Source organism: Micromys minutus, assembly GCF_963924665.1.
Source record: "Micromys minutus genome assembly, chromosome: 10".
Lineage (NCBI taxonomy): Eukaryota > Metazoa > Chordata > Mammalia > Rodentia > Muridae > Micromys > Micromys minutus.
Window position 1 is genome coordinate 21,447,958 of NC_137979.1, and position 25,714 is coordinate 21,473,671.

Here is a 25,714-nt window from a genome sequence, read left to right on the forward strand (position 1 = left end):
ATCCTCAGAAATTAAGTAACCCCCTTTATAGATTTACTTGTCTTTGTGTATGTATGCGCACCAAGTGTGTGCCCAGATCTCCTCAAGATTACCCTGAGCAATCTCTCCAGTGACATAGCTCATTTATTGTAAAAAGATCTTTAACATGTACATGCGTCTTGTGTACTGTGCTGGAGGCCAGCCAGGTGGAGCTGGAGTTTCGGGTAGTTTTGACTACTGCCTGGTGTATGTTGGAAAGAGTTTGGGTCCTCTGCAAGTGTTGTGAGCACTCTTATCCCAGGACTCTAGCTCCATTAAACTTTTTTCTTGAGACAAGGTCTCATTATGTAGCCCTGGCTGTCCTGAAAGTCACTGTAGTCTAGGCTATTTTAAACTCTGCCTGTGGCGTGCTGGTAAGTTTGTGTGTTACCCCTACTGGCAAGTCTCTTCTAAAAAAAAAATAATAAGAAATAAATGTTATAAGGCTATGTATGGTGGCATGTGTCAGTAATCCCAGCATTCCAGAGGTAGAGGTATGTATTTTCTGTATTTAGAATAAAAATACCAAAATGCGGAAGGGGAGGCCATTAGGGTTGGGGGCTAAGGAGCTGGCTCAGCAATTGGGCTAACACTTAGAAACCCTAGTCTTAAAAAACAAAAAACCCCACTTGTTCTTTCAGAGAACCTGGATTTGGCTCTCAACACCCACATGGTAGCTCAGTTCATAATATCATTAACTATATATAGTTCAGGAGACCCAACACCTTCTCTTCTGATCCTTGGGCACTAGGTACACAAGGTGCACACTTATACATGCAAAAAACCCAAAAACCCTCACACACATTAAAAAAAAAAAAAAAAAAACCCAAACCTTATATCTTAAGGTTAAGTGAGGTTACACAAAGCTTTAATCCTAACAGCCCTGAGGCAGAACATTTCTGAGCTGAAGGCCACTGTGTACATTCCCAAACAGCCAGGACTACACAGGCATTTCTCTAAAACACTCCCCATCCCACCCCCCAAAAAAACCACAACAAACACCAAAAGATATGCCTCCCGATGGTAGAATTTAGGCAGATTATTTTTGCTTTTACTGCATCAGCCTCTTCTGTATTTTTTCTAGAAGGCTCAAAGAGTTTGGGAATTCTTGCCTCTCTGAGCCCCAATTAAGCAATACACGTACAGACTTTTGGTCAAAATTAGTAAACTTTATTTCAATTTCAAAAAATAACAAAGGCAGCTTAAGCTTTGTTCTTCCAGATCAGATGTGTGACCCAAAGCAGGAACTAGCCTTTCGAAGTGAAATGCCTGTAACCCCAATCAAGTCACAGGCAAGCAGACCTTCATGGTGGAGTCAGGCAGGGAATGGCAGGGCAACCAAACCCTGCAGCTGGGTCAGTGAGTCCGAGACAGCACGAGTGGAGGACAAGACAAAAAGCCATCAAAAACAGGGTCCAGAACTTCCAGAGGGGTTCGTCACAAGGAGTTATGTACAAGGGACCCAGGCTAAGGTCACAGCCTGTGAGAGAGGTGACACACAGGCCACAGAGGCTGTCGCTATGCCTCTGCTCACTCTCAGTTCTCCTCATCGCTGTCATCTGGGCTGATGGCTGGGCTGGTGAGGCTGTAGGTGGGGCTGGTGGGGGAGTAGCCAGGAGAAGTGGGAGAGTAGGTAGAGCCCTTGGGAGAGGTGGGTGAGTAGGTGGGACTGGTGGGCGAGTACTTGGGAGAAGTGGGTGAGTAGGTAGGGCTAGTAGGAGAGTACTTGGGCGAGGTCGGGGTGTAGACTGGAGAGGTAGGTGAGTATGTAGGAGAGGTTGGTGAGTATTTTGGGGTGGTAGGTGAGTAAGTGGGGCTGGTAGGAGAATACTTGGGAGAAGTGGGTGAATATTTAGGGCTTGTAGGCGAGTATTTGGGAGAAGTTGGGGTGTACTCTGGAGAGCTGGGACTGTAGGAAGGACTAGTTGGGGTGTACTTAGGTGAAGTGGGGCTGTAGCTGGGTGAGCTGGGGCTGTAGCTGGGTGAGCTTGGTGTGTAGGTTGGAGACTGTGGTGTATATCGTGGGCTCGAGGGGGAGTAGCTCGGCGAGGTGGGGGAATAACTGGGTGAGGTTGGGGAATAGCTTGGAGAGGTTGGGCTGTAGTTAGGGCTGGTAGGTGTATAGTTTGGACTAGTAGGTGAGTAGCTGGGTGAGGTTGGGCTGTAGCTGGGTGATGTTGGGGTATAGTTGGGACTAGTCGGGGAATAGTTAGGGCTGGTGGGTGAGTAACTTGGGGAAGTTGGTGAGTAACTTGGAGAAGTTGGTGAGTAGCTGGGAGATGTTGGTGAATAACTGGGGGAGGTGGGAGAGTAGCTTGGTGAAGTTGGTGAGTAGCTGGGAGATGTTGGGGAGTAGCTAGGAGATGTTGGGGAGTAGCTGGGAGAAGTTGGGGAATAGCTCGGTGATGTTGGGGAGTAGCTGGGAGATGTTGGGGAGTAGCTGGGAGAGGTTGGCGAGTAGGATGGAGAGGTTGGCGAGTAGGATGGAGAAGTTGGGGAGTAGCTTGGAGAGGTTGGCGAGTAGCTAGGTGAGGTAGGGCTATAGTTGGGACTGGTTGGAGAGTAAGATGGAGACGTTGGGGAGTAGGAAGGTGAAGTAGGAGAGTATGAGGGGCTCTGGGGTGTATATCCTCCAGGGGAGCGTGGCTCATATGCTGGTGATGTCGGTGAGTAGCTGGGAGACATAGCACCACCTGTAGGAAAAGACAAAAAGGGAGACCGTGGTGGAGAGCCTGGCGCAGAAACAAGGAGGAAAGAGGAAATGGTATAGCAGCTCACCTGGTGAGGGGATGTACGGGCTTGAGGGTCCAGGGGAGCCTGGAGAGCCTGGTGTGGGAGACCATGCAGGGGAATAACCTGGGCTGAAGCCACTGGCATCAGATGCAGCACTGGGAGAGAAGCCAGCTGCTCCTGGGGTCATTCCGCTCCCTGAACAACAACAGGCTGAATCAGTTGGAGCCCAAGCACATGCCTTTACCCAGCCTCCAAACCTATGAAGTCCAATGCTTTTCTTCCACCAAACTGGCTACTCACCAACACTTGGGGACCAGGCACCATAGGCTGGAGTTGCACCCTGGTTCCAGGGTGTCATTGCAGGAGATATTCCTCCCATCGGACTAGGTGCAGAGCCAAAGAACATGCCGGTAGCTGCAAAGAAGCCCAGAGTGACTTGTGAGGAACAGCACACAGGGACTAATGGCACGCTCCCTTGTATGCCTACCCTTCCCACTCCCCACAGACACAGCCAGTTCTACACAGCTGAAGCCCTCAGACTCACGTCCAGCAGCCCCCAGGCCGGGGATATTGGTGGGAATTTCCATGCCATATTTGCACTTCTCAGCATCAAGCAGGAGGTCAAAACAGCCAGTACCAGCTGGAGCGAGCTGGCCCAGCATAATATTCTCAGAGACTCCCTTCATGGGGTCACTTTCCCCATGTGCAGCTGCTTCCATAAGGACATCCACCTGAAGAGACAACCAGAAGACGTCAATCCCCCTACCCACAGCACCCATAGTGGGTTGCTCATCGCCACAGCCCAACCATCATCATGGCCTGCACATTAACTCCCGAGACAAGCTCTTCTTTCAACTTACTCAGAAATTGCCTGTATTGAGCTGGGCATGGTTAATCCTGGCACTTGGGAAATAGAAACAGAAGGTTCTTTGTGATTTCCAGCTAGGGCTACATAGTTAGACCTGTTTCTCACACACACACCAATGGTGAGAAAAGACTCTCACTAGTAGCTGGGCATGGGGGCATGCTTGTCTTGTACCAAAACTTTCTGAAGGCTGAGGGAAGAGGATTGCTGAGAGTTTAAGGCTAGGAAAGGCTACATAGTAAAGTTCTGTCTAAAAACCAGGGGGAAAGGTTGTCATTACCGTTTCCTCAAAAGAACATTTCATGAGTGGTCCAGTGTCCTGGCGGTTCACTCCATGACGAGTGATGGCCATCAAGTGGCCACGGCATGTCATAGTGTCACACAGGAGAGCCAAATGCCGATAATTGACATAGGAACCATCAAAGGAGATGACATGATACAGTTCTCGCTCCAGGGCCTTCCGCACAGCCTCAATGCCTAGTACCTGCCATAGAGTTGAAGGGAAGAGTCAAACCAAGTTAGCTCTGTTCATCTCCCTGATCCTGTCACTACCCAGATTGGCAGAGAAGACACCGGGGCAGTCCATCCCAAACTAAAAACTGGATCAGACAGAAAGCCTAAGCATGGAAATTATGACTGGGGAGTCCTAGAGAGACTTTTAGGCATCATGCTCTGTGGACTCACGGTGAAGATCTCCACGATGTCATTGGACGTGGTGCGCACAGGGTCTACATCCTTCTCGCTCAGCACCCGCATCAGGCTCACACCGTCTGTCTCCAAGATCCATTCTTGCAGGGCCTTGAACTCCCCATCTTCTGTGATGATGATCTTCTTCTTGTTGTCTGTCTGAGGTAAGTGCATGTATACCTGGAGAGACAAAGCAAGTTCCAGTCAGGTTGAGTGGGGGCCCGAGTAGGAGGGCAGTTGGTCACAGAGCAGAACAGACGCTGACCTTGCTGATCTGCTCGATACCCTGCAGGGTCATATCTGTCAGCATGTTGGACTCAATGCACCGCAGGAAAACATCATCATCCATCTTATCCACCACCTCTTCCTCCTGCAACAAGAGCAAGGTCAGTTAGCCGAGCACCTTTCATCTCCTCCCTGGTCCTTCCCCAAACTACAATCTGCCAAGAAAGAACTGTTTCCTTGGCTTCACTAAGACTCTTAGTTTTTATGACATTTATATGTTTTTACTTTATGTTTATGAGTATTTTGTTTGCGTGTTATGTCTGTGTACAATATGTGTGTCTGGTGCTGGAAATGGAACCTGGGTCTTCTGTAAGGACTAAGAATTATTAATTAATTACTAAACTGGGCAGTGGTGGCTCGTGCCATTAATCCCAGCACTTGGGAGGCAGAGGCAGGCGAATCTCTGTGAGTTCAAGGCCAGCCTGAGCTGCATAGAGAAACCCTGTCTTAAAAAACAAAGAAGCAAAAACGAGTATTCTTGAGTATTCTTAACTGCTGAGCTACCTCTTCAGAGGTACTACACCCTAAAACCAAAACCTAATTTTTAATTAAATTAACTGTGCTGAGATTAAAAGTTGACTTAAAAAAAAAAAAAATGCGAGTTTTGTGTATGGGTGTGTTGTTTGCATGTACGCCACATGTATGCAGTACCCAAGAGAGGCCAGAAGAGGGTATCAGAGTCTCTCTGTAAACCAGTACCAGCACACTGGGGAATCACTGAAAAGTCCTCTGGAAAAGCAATTAGGGTTCTTAATGAGTGAGTCATCTCTGAAGCCCCTGAATGTATACACACAAATATGGAAGTTACAGAACTTACAATAGAAATTGAACTCTTTCAACCATATAGATTCCTGGACTCAAACTCAGGCCATCAAGATTGGCAGCAAACACTTTTTGTCTGTATAGTCCTTTAAGAGAGCTGACAGTGTCCACTTGTGCATAGTGGAGATATAGTATGATCTAGTGAGATCTGCTATTACTTTCTCTCTCTTTTTAAAGTTTTATTTATTCATTATATATAAGTACACTGTAGCTGTTTTCAGAAACACCAGAAGGGGGCATCAGATCTCATTACAGATGGTTGTGAGCCTCCATGTGGTTGCTGGAAATTGAACCCAGGACCTCTGGAAGAGCAGCCAGTGCTCTTAACCACTGAGCCATCTCTCCAGCCGTGCTATTACTTCCATAACCACTGTCTCTATGCCAGGCACCGTAAAGCACACGTATAATCCTGGTAAGTGGGAGATGATGGCAGAAGATCAAGAGTTTAAGACCAGAAATATGAGTTAACACTGAGGAGCCCTGAAGTGGCTGAGAGATGCTCAGTGACTAGGAGCATTTGTTGCCCTTTCAGAGGATTTGGGTTTGGGTCCCAGCACCTACATGGTGGCTCACGATCATCTATAACTCCAGTGCCAGGTGATAAACAGCCTCTTCAGACTTCCTAGGACACAATGGATCAATTCTGGTAGGCCTCGAACTCAATAGATCCAACTGCCTCTATCTCCTGAGTACTGCTAAACAAAATAAAACCTAAAACTCTTGCTATTCTTACAAATAACTATCAGGCCAATACTAAAACTTGATTGTTCTAATTAAGTGGACTTACTGTAACTGTTTTGACCCTCCCAAATGCTGAGATACAGGCATACCTGTTTATTGCTTCCAAAGACTTTTTACTTGCAATTTGAACTTTTCCTCCTTTATCTACCCAGCTGCAATTCTCTGTAAAGGAATTCTTTTTATTCTCCCACCAACTGCAGATGGCACACACTTGAAATCACAGCACTACATCCGATCCTATTTATTTCCCGAGTCTCCATTTACCTCTTGCATTTTGTTCTCATCACTGTTCATGATACGGATACGAAGGACCAGCTTCTCTGCATTATCATCATTGAAGATACAGTTCAAATCATCACCAAAACCTGGTAGGAACAGCAATGCCATGAGGAAGAGCACAGTCTGTAACCTCAGTGTTAGGCATGAGGAGACAGAGACTGGTGGATGATTGGTCATCCTGCCCAAACAACACAGTGGGTTCCAGCAGCCAGAGTGTCAAAAAGGAAGACACACCCAATGTCAACCTTTGGCCTCCTGACATGCAAGTACATGTATACATGAACACACCCAAACTAAACCTAAAACACACTGGGAAGAGAAGGAAGTTAAGTACACAGAGGGCCTAAAGGGTTTAATGATCTTGAAAAGGACCTGTTGGAAAGCAGAGGTGTTTACAGGTGACTCCAAGGACTCCAGTAAAGTGACTATGAAAGAAGTAAACACCTAGTTGGGACATCCATGTGGGCTGTCTACTCAGCCTTACCTGCATTGATTTTTTCAGCAATCTGTTCCATGGTAAGCTTCCGGTCAGTCATGTGCTTCCGGTCCAGCTCCACACGCAGCAGCCAGGGGGATATTCGGGCCACATCAAAGTCAGGCATCTCATAGTACACATTCACCCACTCCTGATCTTCTGCCACCACTGTGCTCTGAGGGTTGGGGTCATAGTAGATGGCTGTGTTGGCAGTCACCTTCCTCAATGTTGTATGTTCCAAGCGGCAAAGAATGTCCTAGGAAGAGACAGTGACTCATGACATGGTACTGGGTCACTGGGCTTTCGGCCTAGTGAAATCTTCAGAGGTATCGTCATCTCTTGATTCACCCTGTTCTTGCTAGGCAGTCCATTATCCTGATTCCTACCTTGGCCCGCTCAGCATCTCGTGCAGACTGGCCTAACAGGAAGACAGTGAGTGAAGGGGTCTTTGGCTTCTTAGAAATGTTGATGAGCTCTTTAAGACGAGGTACACCAAGTGTCACATTCTTGGCAGATACACCAGCATAGTGGAAAGTGTTCAGGGTCATCTGAGTGGCAGGTTCTCCAAGAGACTGAGCAGCCAGAGCGCCTACCATTTCTCCAGGATGGGCCTAAAGAAAAACTGGCATTAGACAAAGCCTATCTTACAAGTTGTGGGATGCAGTTAGGATGAGCCTATCTGTCCATTATAAAGGGACTTGGGGAAGAAGAGTGTAGCAAAGGAAAGAACATTATTTCCTATACAAGGACTTCAGTTTATAGACTACTCTGTATCACTTTGGGATATGCTGCACACCCAGAAAAGATACTATAACATGCTAAGTCCATTTTTATCTCTGAAGAAAATCTTTTATATTATGAATGTTTTGCCTGTAGGTATGCTGTGCAGCATGTTTGTACTGGTCAGAGATCAGAGAGGGTGTCAGGTCCTGTGACTGAAGTTATAATTCTGAACCACCATGTAGGTAGGAGGAATTGAACTCAGGTCATTTGGGAAAGTAGTCAAGTGTTCTAAACTACAGAGCCATCTCTCCAGCCCACATGTACCGTCTTCATGATATCTGTATGTATTCATGCCATGGCACACACGTGGAGGTCAGAGGACAGCGCATAAAAGTCTGTGCTCTCCTTCCATCACAGGGTTCTGGAGATAACTCAGGTTTATCAGGCTTTGTGGTAAGCACTGTCATACCAGCTATGCTAAATCTACACATCACTTTGAGGAAGACTAGTCACATTTAACAATATCTGAGTTTTCCAATCCAAACATAGGGGTTGTCTTTCCATTTAAGTTATTCTTTTAATGTTGTTGTGTTTTGCACTTTTTGTTGTTGTTTGATTTTTCTTTTTCTTTCTTTCTTTATTTTTATGTAAATATACTGTAGCTGTTTTCACACACACCAGAAGAGGTCATCAGATCCCATTACAGATGGTTGTGAGCCACCATGTGGTTGCTGGGAGTTGAACTCAGGACCTCTGGAAGAGCAGTCAGTGCTCTTAACCACTGAGCCATCTCTCCAGCCCGTTGTTTGATTTTTCACGATGGGGTTTCTCTGTATAGACCAGGCTAGCATTGAATTCAGAGATCTGCCTGTCTCTGCCTCCCACATTCTGGGATTAAAGGTGTGTGCCACCACTGCCCCTAATATACTTTAAAAAAAAAAAAAAAAAAAAAAAAAAGCTTTGTCTGTTTATATACCCGCATGCTGGAAGAGGGCATCAGTTCCCATTACAGATGGTTTTGAGTCACCACATGGTTGTTGGGAATTGAATTCAGGACCCGTAGAAGACCCGTAATAGCCAGTGCTCTTAACCACTGAGACATCTTTCCATCTCTTTCCCTGCCACAATGAACTTTTTCAGAATATGCTAAATTATATTTTCTTTCATATTTTATTATTTAATATCTTTTAGAAGATTTATTTAATGTGTACAAACCTTTGCCTGCATGTATTTATGTGCATAATATACATGGGGCTGGTACACATAGGGCATCCCTAGATTCACAGTGAAAACATGTTCCAGCACCTACACTCTTTACTTCTTTTATCTCCCACTTTTACTTGAATTAGACACATGGCAGACATTCTGAGGAAATAGGATTCCAGTTTCATACCCAGTCACAGCACTTACTTCTTCAATAAGCAATCACTATGGTCACTTTGTATGAGCATGTTTGTTTCACATAGGACAGGCAACCCCTCATTTTTAATGTTGCTATGATACAATGCCATTGCTATACATATCAGCCTTGTCCTGAGTCTAGTCTGGAGACAGCAAAGCTAGTACTACTTGTGGTTAAGTCTCAAACCTGGGAGAAAAGGCTGAAGTGCCTATTTAACATATCACAGAAGGAGGGAAGCAGGCTATTGCTGGTAACCAAAGAAGCCAATAGAGAAAATAAAAATCAAGGCTAAGGAATGCAACACTCACAATGGCTTGGTTGAACTTGGACTCTATCTCCCCGAGCAGCCAGTCAAAGGCCTCTCCACTTAGCCGAAACTCCTCAGCCATGCGGCGAGAGCAGAGTGTGGATCTTAGGTGGATGTTGAAGAGCAATGTGGCATTCTCCTGTGCCTGCCGACTTAGTGGGTCATCTCCATTCACAATTACCAACTTCTTGCTCAATTCTTTTACTCCTGGAGCCCAAGGAGGAGCAAAGAGATGGTCAGACCAAGCCATAGCAGAGTCTAATCCTCCAGTCCGGTTCAGAGGCAGCAAAGCAGGCACTATTTACAGAAGCTGAGGTACCTATTTAACATATCAAAGCAGACCTGGCCTTCAGGTTCTCCCATCATCCCTTGGACCCTACCTGTTACCTTTTTGGTGGAGGCTCTTCCCTACATAATCCAGACATTTTGGTTACCACCCCTTTGGTACTGTTGGCCTCTAGGCTGCTGAACCTGGTTCCCCTCTCCCCCTTCTCCTTACATGGCTGCGGGTCATGACCACTGGCCCCCCATATGTATCTGTTTCTGGCTATACTCTCCCTTTATCACAATAAACGTTCTCCTCCATCATACCTAGGTGATCATGTCCTTTCCTTTTCTTTCTTTTTTTCCATTTGCTTACCCTCTACCACTTTGATGGGGTGCAGGTCAGAGGGAAGGCGAGGGTTGATGTGGAAGATTTTCTGAGCATTCCAGATCATCCGCAGAAGGTTACACGGGAGGACCACCTGAAAGAGGAGGGATTAATGGGGAGGACTATCCATTAGGATGACGGTTCAACAGCAGGACCCCTCTTGTCTAGCACTTTCCATTTCTATGTACCTTGCTGTCACCAGTCGGGAAGATAACTCTGAGCACTTCCCGATCTTCACGCATCCGCTCAAATTCCCGTTCCAGCTCATTCTGTATGTGGGCATTGCTCAGCACATCCTTTACCAGGTCCTCCTGAAGAGTGCGCCGCAGGGCCCTCTCATTGGTATAGTCAAAACGGAACCTGGAGGTGACAACGGGGTGAAATCAGGGGACAAATGGGCTCTGTGCTTTCACCCCTCTAAGCATACTGTGAGGTTCCCAGATGTGAACAGCCCGCTAGGAACAGGGACAGCTAATGGGACCCTAGGCTTGCACCTGTTCCTCTATGCTCTTTTACTACCACAGGAACAAAATAGGAACAGATTTCAAATCTGCCTCTATATCTACTCTCTTCCCGTGTAGCATTTATTTCAGATGGGTGGAAAAATGTTGGTGCTCAAAGTAAAGCCTGCTGCAAAATGCATTAGGTCACCTTTCCAAAGGGAATACTGTAACTCAAGCAAGACACTAAGACCCAGGGTTGTGAGAATCATCTGTTTTCCTGCTTTCTTACTTTTTCTCAAAAGCTTTATTAGAAGGTTTAAGCGTGGCCAGATTCTGGAACTCAACGCTCTCGCCTGCTAGGCCGTCCTCGCCGTATCGTAGCTGCACCACCTGGTTGATGGAGTTCCTCACAGTTGCATCGTATTTCACCATCACTGACTCCATGGATTTTATCAGCCTTCGCTGAATGTACCCTGGGAAAGGGAGTTAATTGAGAGGCCCAAGGCAAGAGCATGACAAAACTCAAGATGCAGAGACAAAATTCAGCTTGGGGAACCTTTAGACTGAGAACCCCGCTCCCATCTCCACAAGAGCTCAGAAAAGCCTCACCAGTCTCAGCAGTCTTAACGGCCGTGTCAATGAGACCTTCTCTTCCTCCCATGGCGTGGAAGAAGAACTCAGTGGGCGTGAGACCAGCCAAGTATGAGTTTTCTACAAAGCCTCGGCTCTCAGGACCATAATCATCCTTGATAAAGTGAGGAAGAGTCCGATGCTTAAATCCAAATGGGATCCGCTTGCCCTCCACGTTCTGCTGTCCGACAACAGCAATAACCTAAGGGAGAAAAAGGCTGTATATAATTTCCCCTTTCATTAAAAGTATGAATTTATGACAGAAATAGTAGTGCATGCCCGAAACCTAAAGTTGGAAAGAGGAGGCAGAAAGATACTAAGTTCACGCTCAACCTGGGCTAGATAGCAAAACCATGTTTTTAAAACAAAACAAAAGGCCTTTTGCATGTGCGTGGATCTTGTTTCAAGCCCCAACATTACAATGGTGGTGGTGAGGAAATCCTACTTTTCCCATCGTTCCCCACCCCAAAACATATACACACCATCCTTCTTCCAGACTCTGGAGAAATGAAGCCTTTTTACCTGGGAGATGTTGATCTTGGAACCTTTAGCTCCAGACACCACCATAGACTTGAAGTTGTTATATTCAGAAAGGGATTTCTGTGCCGAGGAGCCAGTTTTGTCTCGAGCATCATTGAGAATACGATTCACTTGATTCTCAAATGTCTGACGCAATGTGTTTCCTGGGGTGGGTTCTAGCTCATTGTTATGAGCCTTCTCAATGACCTGGAGACAGAGTTTTCATTGACACATTTGAGTCACTATTCCCCCTTTCTCTCTAAACCCTCATATCTATTTTGCTCTTGCAGAGTTAAGTTCAAATCCCTAAGAAGCTATTCTCTGCCCAGCCTTCCCTTACCTCTATTACATCTTGTTTAGCTTTCTTAATAGTGTTCTGAATGTCTTGGTAAGTCTTGGAATCTGCAATGGAGTCCCCAATGCCAATGGTATGACCTAGAGAGAGAGAAAAAAAAAAAACATTAGCAACAATAATTTTTTGACTCCTAGGCAATCTAGAAAGACAGTTTGAACAAATAAAGGATAAATAGTAGAGTGAGGAAGAGAAGATTCAGATATGATTTGGAAGTGCTGGTTATACTTACCCTCGATGAGAAGCCAGTTGTTAATGACAGTCTGAATGTTGGAGTAGAAGAGGCGTGTGATGTCATGACCCATCTCTAGGTAGGAGATGTGGACCAGAGAGCCTGCTGAGGTACCCAGGGACTTCTTACAAAGGATGCCCATGATAAGCTCCCCATTCTCCACGACCACCTGTGGACAAACACTCACTCAGATTTTCTCATTCCCATGTCCAAATCCTGTATACGCCCAGAACCAAGCCTTACTTTGGTGTCCCCAGGTGAGATATGCTTGTAAGGGCCACTATCTTCATCATCTGGATGGGTGCTGTGAGTACGAATACAATTGATGTGACCAGGTATGATGAGGGAGAAGATCTGCTTGCCTGTCCACAGGGGCCGGGGCTTGAGGATAGCTGGCTGTGGGACCTTCCCATCCCATGTGGACAGGAACATTAAGAGGTTCATCACTTCACCCTGAGAGGTAAACAGAAAAAAAGAAAGAAGGATGAAGACCAAACTGAGTTTCATTATCTCCGGAATATCTGGAAGGCTGCCCTGCCTAATAAGCCAGATTTTGGAAGCAAAGGATGCTACAAGTGTCTTTCAAATTTTTAAACACAAAATATTGTAATAGTAAGATCTTATTTTTCTTTTGTTAGAAAATAAAAAACAGGGGCTGGAGAGATGGCTCAGCAGTTAAGAGCACTGGCTGCTCTTCCAGAGGTCCTGAGTTCAAATCCCAGCAACCATATGGTGGATCACAACCATCTGTAATGGGATCTGATGCCTTCTTCTGGTGTGTCTGAAGACAGCACACTTATACTTAAGATACAGTATACTTATATTTAATAAATAGATAAATCTTAAAAAAAAGAAAATAAAAACATTTAAGTGATAGAATAAAATTTAACAAGGACATACTTTCTCTCCTTTATTTTACAGATAATCCGTGAAATTAAAGAAAAAGCACTATAGCTCTCCTTCCCTGGCTCTTTCATACTCAGACCATTTTGCCCACCCAAGACCAGTTTCCATTAGGATCACACACCCGCTCCAGGAAGACATCTCTCTTAGTGAATTTGCGGACTGCTGTGAGTGTGTCTTGCACAATACCCATGACAGGTCGATTGCTCTGGGGGGTGACAATCATTCGAGGCACCATGGCCAACTCTTGGATCTCTGCCCGTGTCTCCAGAGACTGTGGCAGGTGCAAATTCATTTCATCTCCATCAAAGTCTGCATTGTATGGAGTTGTCACACTGTAGCCAAACAGAGAAAGAAGTCAGAGTTGGGATTATGTCTTCAGTGACATATAATGAAATTGCCTGGCCTGTTCCCATCTCAGCCTGATTCCCTCAGGTAGAGAACTAACCTAAGATTCAAGCGAAAAGTAGACCAGGGGAGGATGCGAACCCGATGCCCCATCATCGACATTTTGTGCAAAGTTGGCTGACGATTGAAGATAACAATGTCCCCATCACACATGTGCCGTTCCACCTAGAGAGGTGAGGTACAGAGAAGGGCTCAGTGAAGGAGGCACACTAAGAATGAAATGACAGTGGACCCAGTCTCTGGTAAACATCCCCTTTGTTGCCCTGGTCCAACATCAGGTTACTAAGGATTATAGCATGTAGTATAACCACAGACATCCACGGGCTGATATAACGTCACTTTGACACCAGAGGCTGGTAGCACAACTGGGTCAGCAGAACCCTTTAAAACGGAAGGCACCCACCATCACGGTGGCACACACCAGCACTAAGAAACTAAGGCAAGAGGAACATGAATTTGAAGTCCACTATTTCTATGTTAGCGTGGGGTAGATGATGAAAACCTGTTTCAGACAAAACCCACAACACTCTTCCACCTCCCTAAAATAATCAACCACTCAACAAGCTTGCATTTAGGCCAACCCCATTCTACAGGAGGCTTCCTGCTCTGGTGACTAAGAATGGTCATGGCCTATTACATGCCTTATAGCCAGTCTGCAGGTGAAGGTCACTGGGCTTAGGATGGAAACGTAAGTCAATCCGATCACCATTGTCTCGGATGATGTACTTGGCTCCTGGATACTGGCTGTTTCCCCTGCGTACTAATTCCTGAAGTCTGGGAAGGAAAGAAGTATGAAATGAGCAAAATATTCTCCAAAAACCACCCTTTCTCACTTTCATCCCAAACCCCAAGTGAATGACAAATTTCAGTGTCTTCTTGGCTTCATTCCAAGCTGTCTCTTCCAGATGAGAATGTGCCCCACCCACCTTGGCCACTATAGACAAGGTTTATGGACTAAAGCACACCTGTCAATGTTGAAGGGTGTGACAATCTCTGCAAAAGTCATGTTGGCAGCAATGGAACGGGGCACACCAACTTGGTCAATGGACAGGTTAGGGTCAGGGGTGATGACAGTGCGGGCTGAGAAGTCCACTCGCTTGCCCATTAGATTCCCTCGAACCCGTCCTTCCTTGCCCTTCAACCGTTGCTTCAGGGACTTGAGGGGACGGCCAGACTTCTGCATAGCCTATAAGAAAACATAGCAAGGGGCACCCAGGTAGTCAGCACTGGGCTCTCCTCCAGAGGTTTGCTGCCTCATGCTGGCCCCCACCCTGGCTCCAATCCATAAGGGCAGAAGTGTGCAGACGCACACGGGGTAAGCCGGGCAGTTCATTGTCCACCATGGTGGCCACATGGAACTGGAGAAGTTTTACATCTTCTGCGATAACATGGGCAGCTGCACCATTCTGCTCGTTCCGCCGCAGCTGATTGTTGATCTTCACGATGTCAGCAAGTTTGTGAGTCAGATCATCCTGAAGTAAAAAGTCAGCGTCATCATAATCAGGTCACCACTGACTAGGGTGCTTAGCACAAGTGGGCCAAGTATACAGTCAAGACTCCCTTCATACTACCCTGGAAAAGCATGTTAAGGGTATCTTTATCTTCAAATTCAGAAAAGTCCACCTGGCCCCTTACTCATGCTGCACCTAAGTATATTTAAAAGCATCCTCTAATCACATGCTCCTTCCCCAGCTGCTTAGCAAAGACTCTTTAGAGCAGCTTACCTGGTTTCGAGCAGAACCTTGCATCACCACAGCAGGTCTCACAGAGAGGGGAGGCACAGGCAACACCGTGACAATCATCCACTCAGGCCGGGCATATCGAGGCTCCATGCCTAGCACAAAACACTCCTCATCTGAGATTCGTTTGAAGATTTCATGCACTCGTTCTGGACTTAGCAAGATCTTCTTCTCCTGAGAGTCCTCATTAACATGTTTCCATTCAGCATACAACTCTAGGCCAGAGCGCCGGATTCGGGGCTGATACCGTCCACAGCCACCATGGCCCTTCCAAGGAGAGAAGAACTATTAGAACCTAGCACAGGGCTATTCCTGCCACACCAGCCAATATATTTCATAGTTCTGTGTAATTTCACCAACTTTCCTACAGCCAATTTCCCACAGTCTTAGCAAGTCTCTGTCACCTTCTCTTTGGTCAGATCCTCATCACCCTCAGGCTGTTCCACACCAAACTTGTTGTCCATCTCCTCTCCACCTTCACAAATGTTTTTGCCTTTGCAAAGGTCATAGACATGTGTAAGCCGTTTCTTGGGCTGCCCCTTAGATTTGGCCAGGATATCCTTAATCTTCGGGTTGTTCTGGGGGAAAAACAGAGCAGGGTCAATTGGAGCTGTTCCCTTGCCCTGCCCTAGCTAGCAACCACCCTCCTCCCAGATTAGGGACCAATGCCCTACTCACAGAATCTACAAGAAGTTTGGAGCAAAAGAAGCAGACACAGCGCAAAACCTTCATTGTCTTCACCAGGAAGCCCACATGAAACACAGGTTTGGCCAGTTCGATGTGGCCAAAGTGGCCAGGACACTCGGTCATGTTTCCTATGAAAAGACATACCAGATACTTTCTTCAAAGTTCCCACTGACTCTAAAGACTAGGATTCTTTGTTTCTAAGACAGGGTTCTGGCTATCATGGAACTTTTTCTGTAACCTGGCTGGCTTAGAACTCAGAAATTTACCTCTGTTTGCCTCCAAGGGCTAGGCTAAGAGACTAGGATTTTAGGTATCCACCCATTTCTGACTTTAAGGACCCATAACTATGCTTTTAGGGATTCCTCTAATCCCAGTACTTACCTGCACATGTTTGGCATCGGCCAGTCCGCTCAATCACCCCCTGCCGTGGATCCATTAGTCCCCCAAGCTTGGGGCGACCTCCCTCCGTTGTCTCTGGGTATTTGATACCACCCTCTGTCACAGACATCCGCTTCTACAGAAAAGAAAAGCCAGTACCAACTAAGTAGGATTCCTAGTGTACAGAGCTGAAGAGTTCTATAATATGGCCTAAGAAAATTCCAAATCACTTGTTTAACCAGGTATGAAATGGGAATGTTAGCAGGTAAAACTCTGGAATACTAGACTTGAACAACACATCCCAAAAGCATGTTTCAGCCAGCCACTGTGTATGCATGAGGGGTAGGTACCTACTGCTAGTGTTTTGAGACAAGTCTTCCTATATATAGTTCATGCTAGGTTCCTCCTGCTTCTTTCTTTCAAAAGGTTACACAAGCAGCACCTTGCCTCTAGCTAGTACTGGAATCCCAAATATCTCTCTGGGTTAAATTCTATGTCACTATGACATCATTAAGTTGTTCCCCCCCCCAAATTTATTTATTTAATGTATATAAGTACATTAGCTGTCTTCATGACACACCAGAAGAGGGCATCAGATCTCACATTACAGATGGTTGTGAGCTACCACGTGGTTGCTGGGAATTGAACCCAGGACCTTTGGAAGAACAGTCAGTGCTCTTAACCACTGAGCCATCTCTCTAGCCTGAAATCAGTAAGATTTAGTATAAAAAAGAGACAGAAAGAGGTTGAGTGCGGTGTCAAAACCAAAATATTGGTTTCTTTTTCTTCTCCCAAACTCTGATCAGGCCAATGACTATCAGAGTTCCTGGAGAATCTCTGTACTTGCAATGTGCCTGAGAGCCAAAGTGTGCTGTCAAGATGTATCTACCAACTCTTTAATTTCAGCTCCTCAAAACAAACAGGCACTTGGGAGACTTAGTCTCTTCTCTTAACCCCTATTTTCTATCTTTGTCACTTACTCCTTTTTAGGGCCTAAATTGCCCAAACACTTTCACATCCAGGTGAAACTTTATATTGTAAGCAAGGACACAGGCTGGCAGAGAAGAAATGAATAACTGAAGTTCCAAGAAAGATGAAACCAGGACTCAATAGGTCAATTCAGAGAAGAGAACTAGAGGAGTTCAGAAGATAAGGTCTTTCTGTTTAGTTGAATATATAGGGGAGGAGAATGTGGACCTGAGGTCAAACCCAGGGCCTGAAGCATGCTAAGGTGGTCAAGGCAATCTTGAGCATCTTCTCACACAACAAAAGGCAGACTTTCAAAATAGTCAGGTTTTGGTCTACCGACTTCTAGAGGTATAAAGCTCAAAGATGCTAATAAAAGCTTCTTCACTTAGTGTTAACTCTGAGATATGGACAAAATTTGTTCCTCTATCCTAAACACTGGCCTCCTAGGAATGAATCCTTACCTTTTAGATACTAAAAACCCTTCAGTCTCAAGTAGTCAACAGAAATGAAATTCAACACTTTCTAGTACTAAACATAGGTTTATCCTACTCTCCTAGACTACAGCAGAAACCATCTTTTTTTTTTTTCTTTTGAGATAGAATCCCACTAAGTAGCCCTGGCTCCCCCTAAACCCAGAGATCTGCCATCCTCTGCCTCCAGAGTACTGGGATAATTAGAGGCATGCACCACCATGGCCAGCTCATTCATTCATTTTCAAGACATCATCTAGTGTAGTTCAGGCTGGCCTAGGACTCCCTATGTAACATATGACCTCAAACAAGTTGAGGACCCTGGGTCCCATTCAGGTGCCTGCCAGATAAATGGCAAGCTCTCAACAGCTGTTTGTTAATACTAAACTACACTAAGACTGGTGCCAAGGAAGGTATTAGAAAGAACTAAGGAGAGAAAATCTCTCCAATGTCAAACCAGCAATCCTGTAATGGGATCTGATCAGCTACTGTTGGGCATAAACCAAAAGTCTCAAAGTACAGGCTCAAGACGTTCATAAAACCAAAACTGGTTGCACATGGTAGCACATACCATTAGTTCCAACACTGAGGAGGCAGAGGCATGCAGAACTTTGAGTTCCATATGAGTTAGAGCTTCATGGCTAAAACAATACCCGCCTCAACACCACACAAATTGGTAAATAAATTCAACCAAGATCGTATGACTCAGGACAGGCCTGGGGTGGACTAACTCACTAGGCTGGACTCTTATCAACTTCTTTGTCTCATGCTACACGAAGAGAATTCTGCTTACTATGAATGCAAAACACAGAAGCAGACATGAATCTGGACACCAGTGTGCACAGTACATAAGAGCATAAGGAAGTACACAAAAAATTTCACCTCTGCTGAGTCAATACTCACCAAGCCTCACCCTTCTAATTGACTCATTCTATTTTCAAGCATCCTGAGACTAGTCCAGAGGCTCTCCTTGCAGCAGGCATGAATGCATAAATGGAAGGACTACTACACCACAGATTTAACAAATGGTATTTGGGATTATTCACTACTTTAACCCTTAACCAAACACTGGTTCTTATTGACTACAGGACATTCTTGGTATGTGTGTATATATGTGTATGTCACAGGCTGGCTCTTCTTTTAAACAAAAGACAAACCCACAAACAGTGCTGTACAAGCTCATGTACCTCACTCCCTTTCATCTGCCTATATCAAGCCACACAAGGTCCTAGCTAGTCCTTATAGCCTAGGCCACCGACTCGCTTTACTACATTTGCTACATTCTCTCACCCTACACATTTATACTTCGATCACAGCAAGTCACCTCAAAATCCTCTGGTCTTACCCTGTTACACACAGAGTAAACTCATTCACATGGGAGATTCAGCTCAGACGTCCTTTCCAATCCATTTCTCTTTTCAAAAAAAAAAAACAAAAAACAAACCACATTCTTTTTCTTTTAAAGCTTTGAGGGAATACTGCCCATCATAGAAGCAAAGGCACTGTACTAAGAATGTGAAGTGGCTGATCACACAATGTCTGCAGTCAGGAAGGAGTGCCAGATGCAGAAGTCTTGTCTCACTCTGTTAGCCCTTATCTCTAGGTCTTACCCATACTAGCAAGGTTCTGCTAAACACAACTTTATTCCCTTATATGTTATTCCCACTTGACTATAATCCTTGAGGCAGGCACACACACACGCGCACACACACACACACACACACACTCCATCCTCAGTGGCTAGCACACATATCAGCAAATGGTCAAATATACTGGCAGACTGTAGGGAACCAGACCCTTATTAGACTATAACTAATTTAAAGACAATCTCTTTCATTAGTGTAACTCATACTACCCACTTCAAAGAGTACACGAATGACTGATAATATAGTTTGGTGGTACAGTGTGTTTAGCACGTGTGAGGGTCCCCTGACAAAAATACACACACCATAATACTAACTTTCCTAGCCCCACGCAACTCAATCATTTCCTCTAACATTTTTTTCTTTTTAAAGTGTCTCACTTTAAAGGCCTACATGTTTAGGAACTAGCAGTGTAGAACAGGACAGTCTTGAAGTTACAAGCACTGCCACCATGTCTGGTGGACTTTTTAAAAAAATATATTTTCATGTGTTTGAGTGTTCTACTTGCATGCATACTGCATGTGTGCCTGGTACCAGAGAAGACCAGAGAAGGGCACTAGTTTCCCTGGATCTGGAGTTAGGGTGTTGTAAACCGCCATGTAGGTGCTGGTTGTTAAACCAAAGTCCAGTAGCCAGTGCTTTTAACCAATGAGCCATCTCTTTAGCCCCATGGCAACATACATTCTTTTTTAATTTAATGAGTATGCATGTTCTGTGTGGGAAAGTGTCCATGAGTGCAGGTGCCCTCAGAATCAAAGGGATCAGATCTCCTTGGAGCTAGAGTTACAGGCAGTGTGAGTCACTAATGTGGATTCTGAGAATAAACTCACACCCTCTGCAAGGCCAGCATATGCTCTTAACCACTGAGCCATCTCTCTAGTCCCAGCAGCAGACATTTTGCCAATTCAAACAGCCCTCTGTAACTCAATTTCTACCCCCAAATTTGAGGAACATCCCACAGAAAGCCCCTCTTCCTACCCAAACTAAAGCCATGTAATTTCTTCAAAAACAGGCTCTCACTGAGCTGTGGAGCTCATCAATGTGGCTATACTAACTAGCCAGCAGACCCCAGAGATCCTCACTGCTGGGATTATGGGAGCACACCTCTACACCTGGTTTTTACATGACTATTAGGAATTTAAAGTCAGGTCTTATGCTTGCACAGCTGGTTCTTTACCAACTGAGCCATCTCCCTAGCCCTAAGCGTGGGGTAAAAGGCAGGCATAATGGCCCATGCTTGTTATCCTAGCACTCAGGCAAAAAGAGCCCAAGTTTGAGGCAAGCCTGGGTTATGTAATGTGTTCTAATCAGCCAGGACTATATAGTGAGATCAAGTATCAACTCCCCCCAACACCCCCTCAAAACAAAACAAAAAACCACTTCATTCTACATATTAAGTAAAAATCTCCTCTTATCTGTTCACAACACTTTCAAAAAAGATCCATTAAGCAAGAAACCCAAACTTAAAAATATGTCTTAGCAATCAGTAGCCATTTGAAAAAAACAAAAAACCCAAAAACATAAGCTGAAAAATATTTTAATTTATTAAAATAAAGCCAGGTATGGTGACATGTTGTACCCATCACCTAGGGAGGAGGAATGAGGATGTAAGGCCAGCCTGGGTCTACATGGACATCTTGTTTAAATAAGTAATGAAGTATTTCCCCCAAATAACCAAATTTTTTTACTTAAAACTGTTAGGTACCGTCCAACTTCTCAATCCTTGGCTAACAGCACCCTTATTTCATGCTCCAAATTTACTAGTCCTTAGCAATTGATAAAATCGCAGCTTTGTTATCCAAGTACAGTGGCATCTGCCTGTAAGCCCAGAACTCAGATCTAAACAGTCTCAGAAAACAAAAAAGCTAAAGAGCCGACTCAGTGCTTAGCACTTACCACAGAGCTTCATGTGGCGGCACACTCCTTTACCTCAGCAGTCAGGAGGCAGAGGCAGGTAAATCTCTGAATCTCTGACTGACAGGGCACCTGCACCTGGTCTACAAAGCAAGTTCCAGGACAGCAAGGACAGCCAGGGCCACACAGAGAACACTTATCTCCAAACAAAACAAACAAACAAAAAAACCACCCAAACTAAAATAAACCCCCAAAATCAAACAACAACAAAATACCCACATATTGCTCTTGCAGACAACTGGAGGTGGGTTTTCAGCACCCATGTCTGGTAGTTCACAACTGCCTGTAACACTCAAGCTCCAGATGTCCAACACCTACCTCTTCAGACTCCCCCACATACACATGGCACACACACTAAATCTTTTATCTTTTTATTTTTTAGTAAACAACTTGAGTACGGCTCCAGGAATAAGATGCCCCTGATCTCTGTGAGTACCTCCCTGCTCTCCCACACATTCTTAAATAAAACTACAAAAAAAAAGCAAGCCAAACCAAACCAAACAAAAAAACAATTCAGCTTCACAAACATATGATGTCATTCAAAGGGATCCAGCGCCATCTAGTGTTCAAACTGAACCATGTGCAACTAGTAGAGTACAGAGCACCTATGATTCTCTTCAGAGAACAAAACAGAATACCCTGTGCCCATGACTTTGCTACAGAGCTTCAAATGTGACAGCAGTTTGAGAAGACTGGATTTAGACTATAGGACAGTTCTGTTCTATTCTAAAGATAAGAACTAAGTTATTCAACAAGGGTTCCTATTAGTTAATATTTAGGTGACTTACAATTGTCATTTAAAAGGTATGTACCCAAATAATTCTTATTACATGGCAGTCAGTAAAAGGGACTACTTGGAATGCTGAGTAACAGCATTCTATAGACAAGAGAAAGTCATGAAAATTAATCCTCCAATAGTGACAGGCTACTGAAGTAAAACAAAGGATAAGGGTTACAGAATGAAAGATGCTATTTAATGGGCCGAGTAGACATCTAAATACAGAACATACTGACATGAGAACAGGCAATATTAGTCTAAGAGCAGAGAATGATTAGCCTCTGAAGCAAGAATAAACTTGCAGTGTTAAAAGATAAGCAGGTCAGAATTGCAAACGGAAAGCAAGAAGGGCTGTAGATAACAGAGTGGTTAAAGCACTGGATACTCTTGCAGAGGACCTAGGTCTGACTCCCAGCACCCACATGATGCCTCACTGCCTTATGTAACTCCAGTTTTAGGGGATCCAATGCCCTCTTCTGACTCTCAGGCACCAGGCATAATACGGTGTACATAATGCATGCTGGCAAAACATTAATAGTCATAAAGTAAGTAAATCTAAAAATATTTTAAAGTTTTTCTTTACTGGTAATAAGATGCAGAGGCAAGCAGGGGGCAGGACCTCAAGGTCAGAACAGAAGTCTGGATCCTCCTGAGAGGATCCTGTGAAGGGAAGGGCCATATGAAAAGATCTCTACGACTACAGGAAGATTGAAACAGGTCAGTAGGTAGGTTCTGTAGCAAAGGTAAAGTGAATGCTAGCCAGGCGGGGTGGCAGCACTCTGAGTCTGAGGCCAGCTTGATCTACAGAGCAAGTTCCAGGGCTATACAGAGAAACCCTGTCTTAATTTAAAAAATAAAAAACTTTTGGTATAGTGTTGGGTCAAAAGATGCATATATTAAAGACCAAATGACCTCTAAAAAACTTACCAATTTATTCTTCTATCAATAACGCATGAGGCCATTTTCTCATTATTTTTGCTATCAGATTAAGAAATGTTTTACTTATTATTAGGAAACCTTTTTTTAAAGTTGAGGACTGAAGGGAGAACCTTAGTGCACCGAGCCATCCCCCAGGTCTTACTTAGGAAACCAAACCGTTACTGATGAATACTGGCTCCACTGCTGCCAACTGCACTCACAGCCTTTGTTCAGTTTTCTGCAACGGAAGAATTCCATTTTTTTTTCCTTTGAAAGAATCTCACTATATGTCTGTAGCCCAGGAACTCAGAGATTCCCCCTCTTCTAAAGTGCACTGCCATGCGCCTGGCCCTAATTCCTTTCCATGTGTTTTCTTTGACTACATTGTATGTTTGTGCAGGAAGTGCATACAGAGTCCACAGGGGTTAGAAGGTATCAGATCCCCTGGAACTGGTGTTACAAATGGTTGTGAGCTGCCACTGGGCTTTAGGAATTGAACCAGGGTCCTCTACAAGAACAAAACTTGCTCCTAACTGCTGAGACCCCTCTCCTTTTTTAAATTTTTCAATTGTGAAAGGAAAAAAAATCTAATCAAGGCAGGCATGGTTGTACATGCTATGCTTTCAGAACTCACAAAGGTAAAAGAATCACCATTTCCAGAGCAGCCTGAACTAAACAGAAAGATTCTGTTTCAAAATACCAAGAGCTTCGAATACATGTAGCAAAGTGGTCAGAGCACTTGCCTAGCATGCACAAAAAAGGCTAATTTTCAGTCCTAGAAAAAACTGAAAAATTCAGCCTGATCTATGAGCTCCAGGACAGCCAGAACTAGAGACCTGTTTTAAAAACAAAACAAAAACAAACAAGCAAAACTCTGAAAAATCAAACCCTGTCCATCACAGAACAAATTTGTTTTCCAATTTACTTATGTAGTTCTGTTAATAGAACCTCTGAAAAAGAGAAGTTGCTCACGCCTTCCTTACTGTTTCAGTACAATGCTTAGTTTATTGTAGGCTCACCAGAAAATTTACCTTTGTTATTGTAAGGTTTGTCCTTCTTTGAGTTCCGCTATAGTTGAGCCCTTACCCTAAGAGAACTGTCTTCATCTACAAACAGCTATTTAATTCTACTCTGTTAGTTCAGAAGGAACAAGTCCAAGTCTTCAAAATTTATCCCTTGTCTGTCCTCACCCACTTTGCAACAGCTCCTTCTGGAACTACTGTACATGCATGTGTATGAAACTATTGTCATGTTTATAATTACCCACAAGCTTCTTCAGCATGCTCTCCACTCACTAACCCCTTCCCCAACACTGGCTTTTCAGTCTCTAGAATACAAGTTTATTTCTCTCTCAGTTCCCTAACAACTGTTTCCTCCACCGTAAAAAAAAAAAAAAAAGCCTGTGCCCCTGGAATCTATGGCTTCGATGACTTACTCTTCACTCAGGTAATGTCACCTCCCCTGGCAAGTCTTTCAAACCCTGACCCCATTCAATTTCGGTGACTTTTTACAGCATTACCTCGTTTTGCTTTAATCTAGGTACCTAACTGAAATAAGTTTTGCTTATTCTTTTTGTTCTTATGCTGTCTGCTGTTTTTCCCACAGTGTTTTAGGAAGACAGAGACCTTGTTATATTGTGCAGCTATGTTCCTAGTGCCTGGTGATTGTCACATAGCAGGGTGCTCAATATTTGTAAAAGGAGAACAAATTGAGAATACATTTCTTGTACAGCTTTCAACTCGTGTCTCGTTGAACCGCAGCGATGCTCAAGTATGGAATCATCTTCTTTGTTCAGGCAAGCACTCATCTCAGACACAGTTATTACACTCGTAGTTCTGACACATTGAAGTTTTCGAAGCTCAAGGCTGGACCCCGCACACTCGTTGTCCTGACAAATTTAACTTTGCGAAGCTCAAGGCTGGACCCAGCACACTCGTCGTCCTGACAAATTTAACTCTGCGAAGCTCAAGGCTGGACCCCGTACAACACCAGCGTCACTGACCCATCTTCCCAGAGGATCAGCCAAAGGCACCGGAGAGAGAAGGGCGGAGCAGCTTACCAACTCATCCGGACTCAGGACTCCGAACTGCACTCTCTTGATGGTGCGCAGCGGGCATGCGCTGTCCCCGGAGGGGGGGCCACCCCCGTGCATGGCGAGGCAGACGCGCTGCGCAGGCGCAAATCTCGCTACAAAAAGCCTGCGCCACCGCCGCCTAAGTGCTCAGAACCCGTCCGGGCGGCCACCAGGAAAGACCTCCCGGAATAGGGGAGGGAAAGGCCGGAGGAGGGAAGGGTGGGGGAGGAGGGGGAGGGGAAGGCGGAGAAACGAGGAGGGTCGAAAGAAAGCCTCCTCTCCCTTTCCGGAGATTCGTCGGCTCTCAAAAAGGAAACAAAAGAAGGGAGGAAAGGAGGAGGTTTTGGGAGGGAGGAAGAAGAAAAGGGGTAACGAATAAATAAGTAACCGGGATCCTGAACGGCAGAGGTTACGGCAGTTTGTCTCTCCCCCTTCCGGGAGCCACCTTCTTCTCCAACCGTCCTGGTCGCGCTCTCGGCGCTTCTGAGGAGAGAGCGGGCCGAATGACGCCCTTTATAGATTCGCCCTTGTGTCCCGCCCCTTCCTTTCCCGCCCTCCCTTGCGCTACGGGGCCGCCCGCACCGGCCTACACGGAGCGCGCGGCGGAGCTGTTGACGCCGGGGCTCCGGCTCCCTGGTTGGGTGTTCTTTCTGACGCGACAGGAGGAG

General features: G+C 45.1%; 1 protein-coding gene across 1 annotated transcript; it reads right to left on the reverse strand.

Annotated features, from left to right (window-relative positions):
• Nucleotides 1-1,179: 1,179 nt before the first annotated feature.
• On the reverse strand, nt 1,180-25,514 carry POLR2A (RNA polymerase II subunit A). Its single transcript, XM_080924461.1, has 29 exons — nt 25,032-25,514; nt 16,284-16,416; nt 15,894-16,030; nt 15,620-15,793; nt 15,201-15,482; nt 14,787-14,948; nt 14,442-14,662; nt 14,118-14,250; nt 13,517-13,641; nt 13,193-13,403; nt 12,409-12,618; nt 12,166-12,334; nt 11,922-12,016; nt 11,585-11,788; nt 11,042-11,264; nt 10,722-10,905; nt 10,178-10,349; nt 9,978-10,083; nt 9,339-9,544; nt 7,292-7,516; nt 6,915-7,161; nt 6,416-6,516; nt 4,569-4,673; nt 4,301-4,483; nt 3,897-4,100; nt 3,296-3,482; nt 3,052-3,165; nt 2,797-2,946; nt 1,180-2,711 (listed from the first exon to the last, which is right to left on the reverse strand). Exons 1-29 carry the CDS (start codon nt 25,122-25,124, stop codon nt 1,555-1,557), a joined length of 5,913 nt encoding a protein of 1,970 aa, XP_080780587.1. The 5' UTR covers nt 25,125-25,514; the 3' UTR covers nt 1,180-1,554.
• Nucleotides 25,515-25,714: the final 200 nt, after the last annotated feature.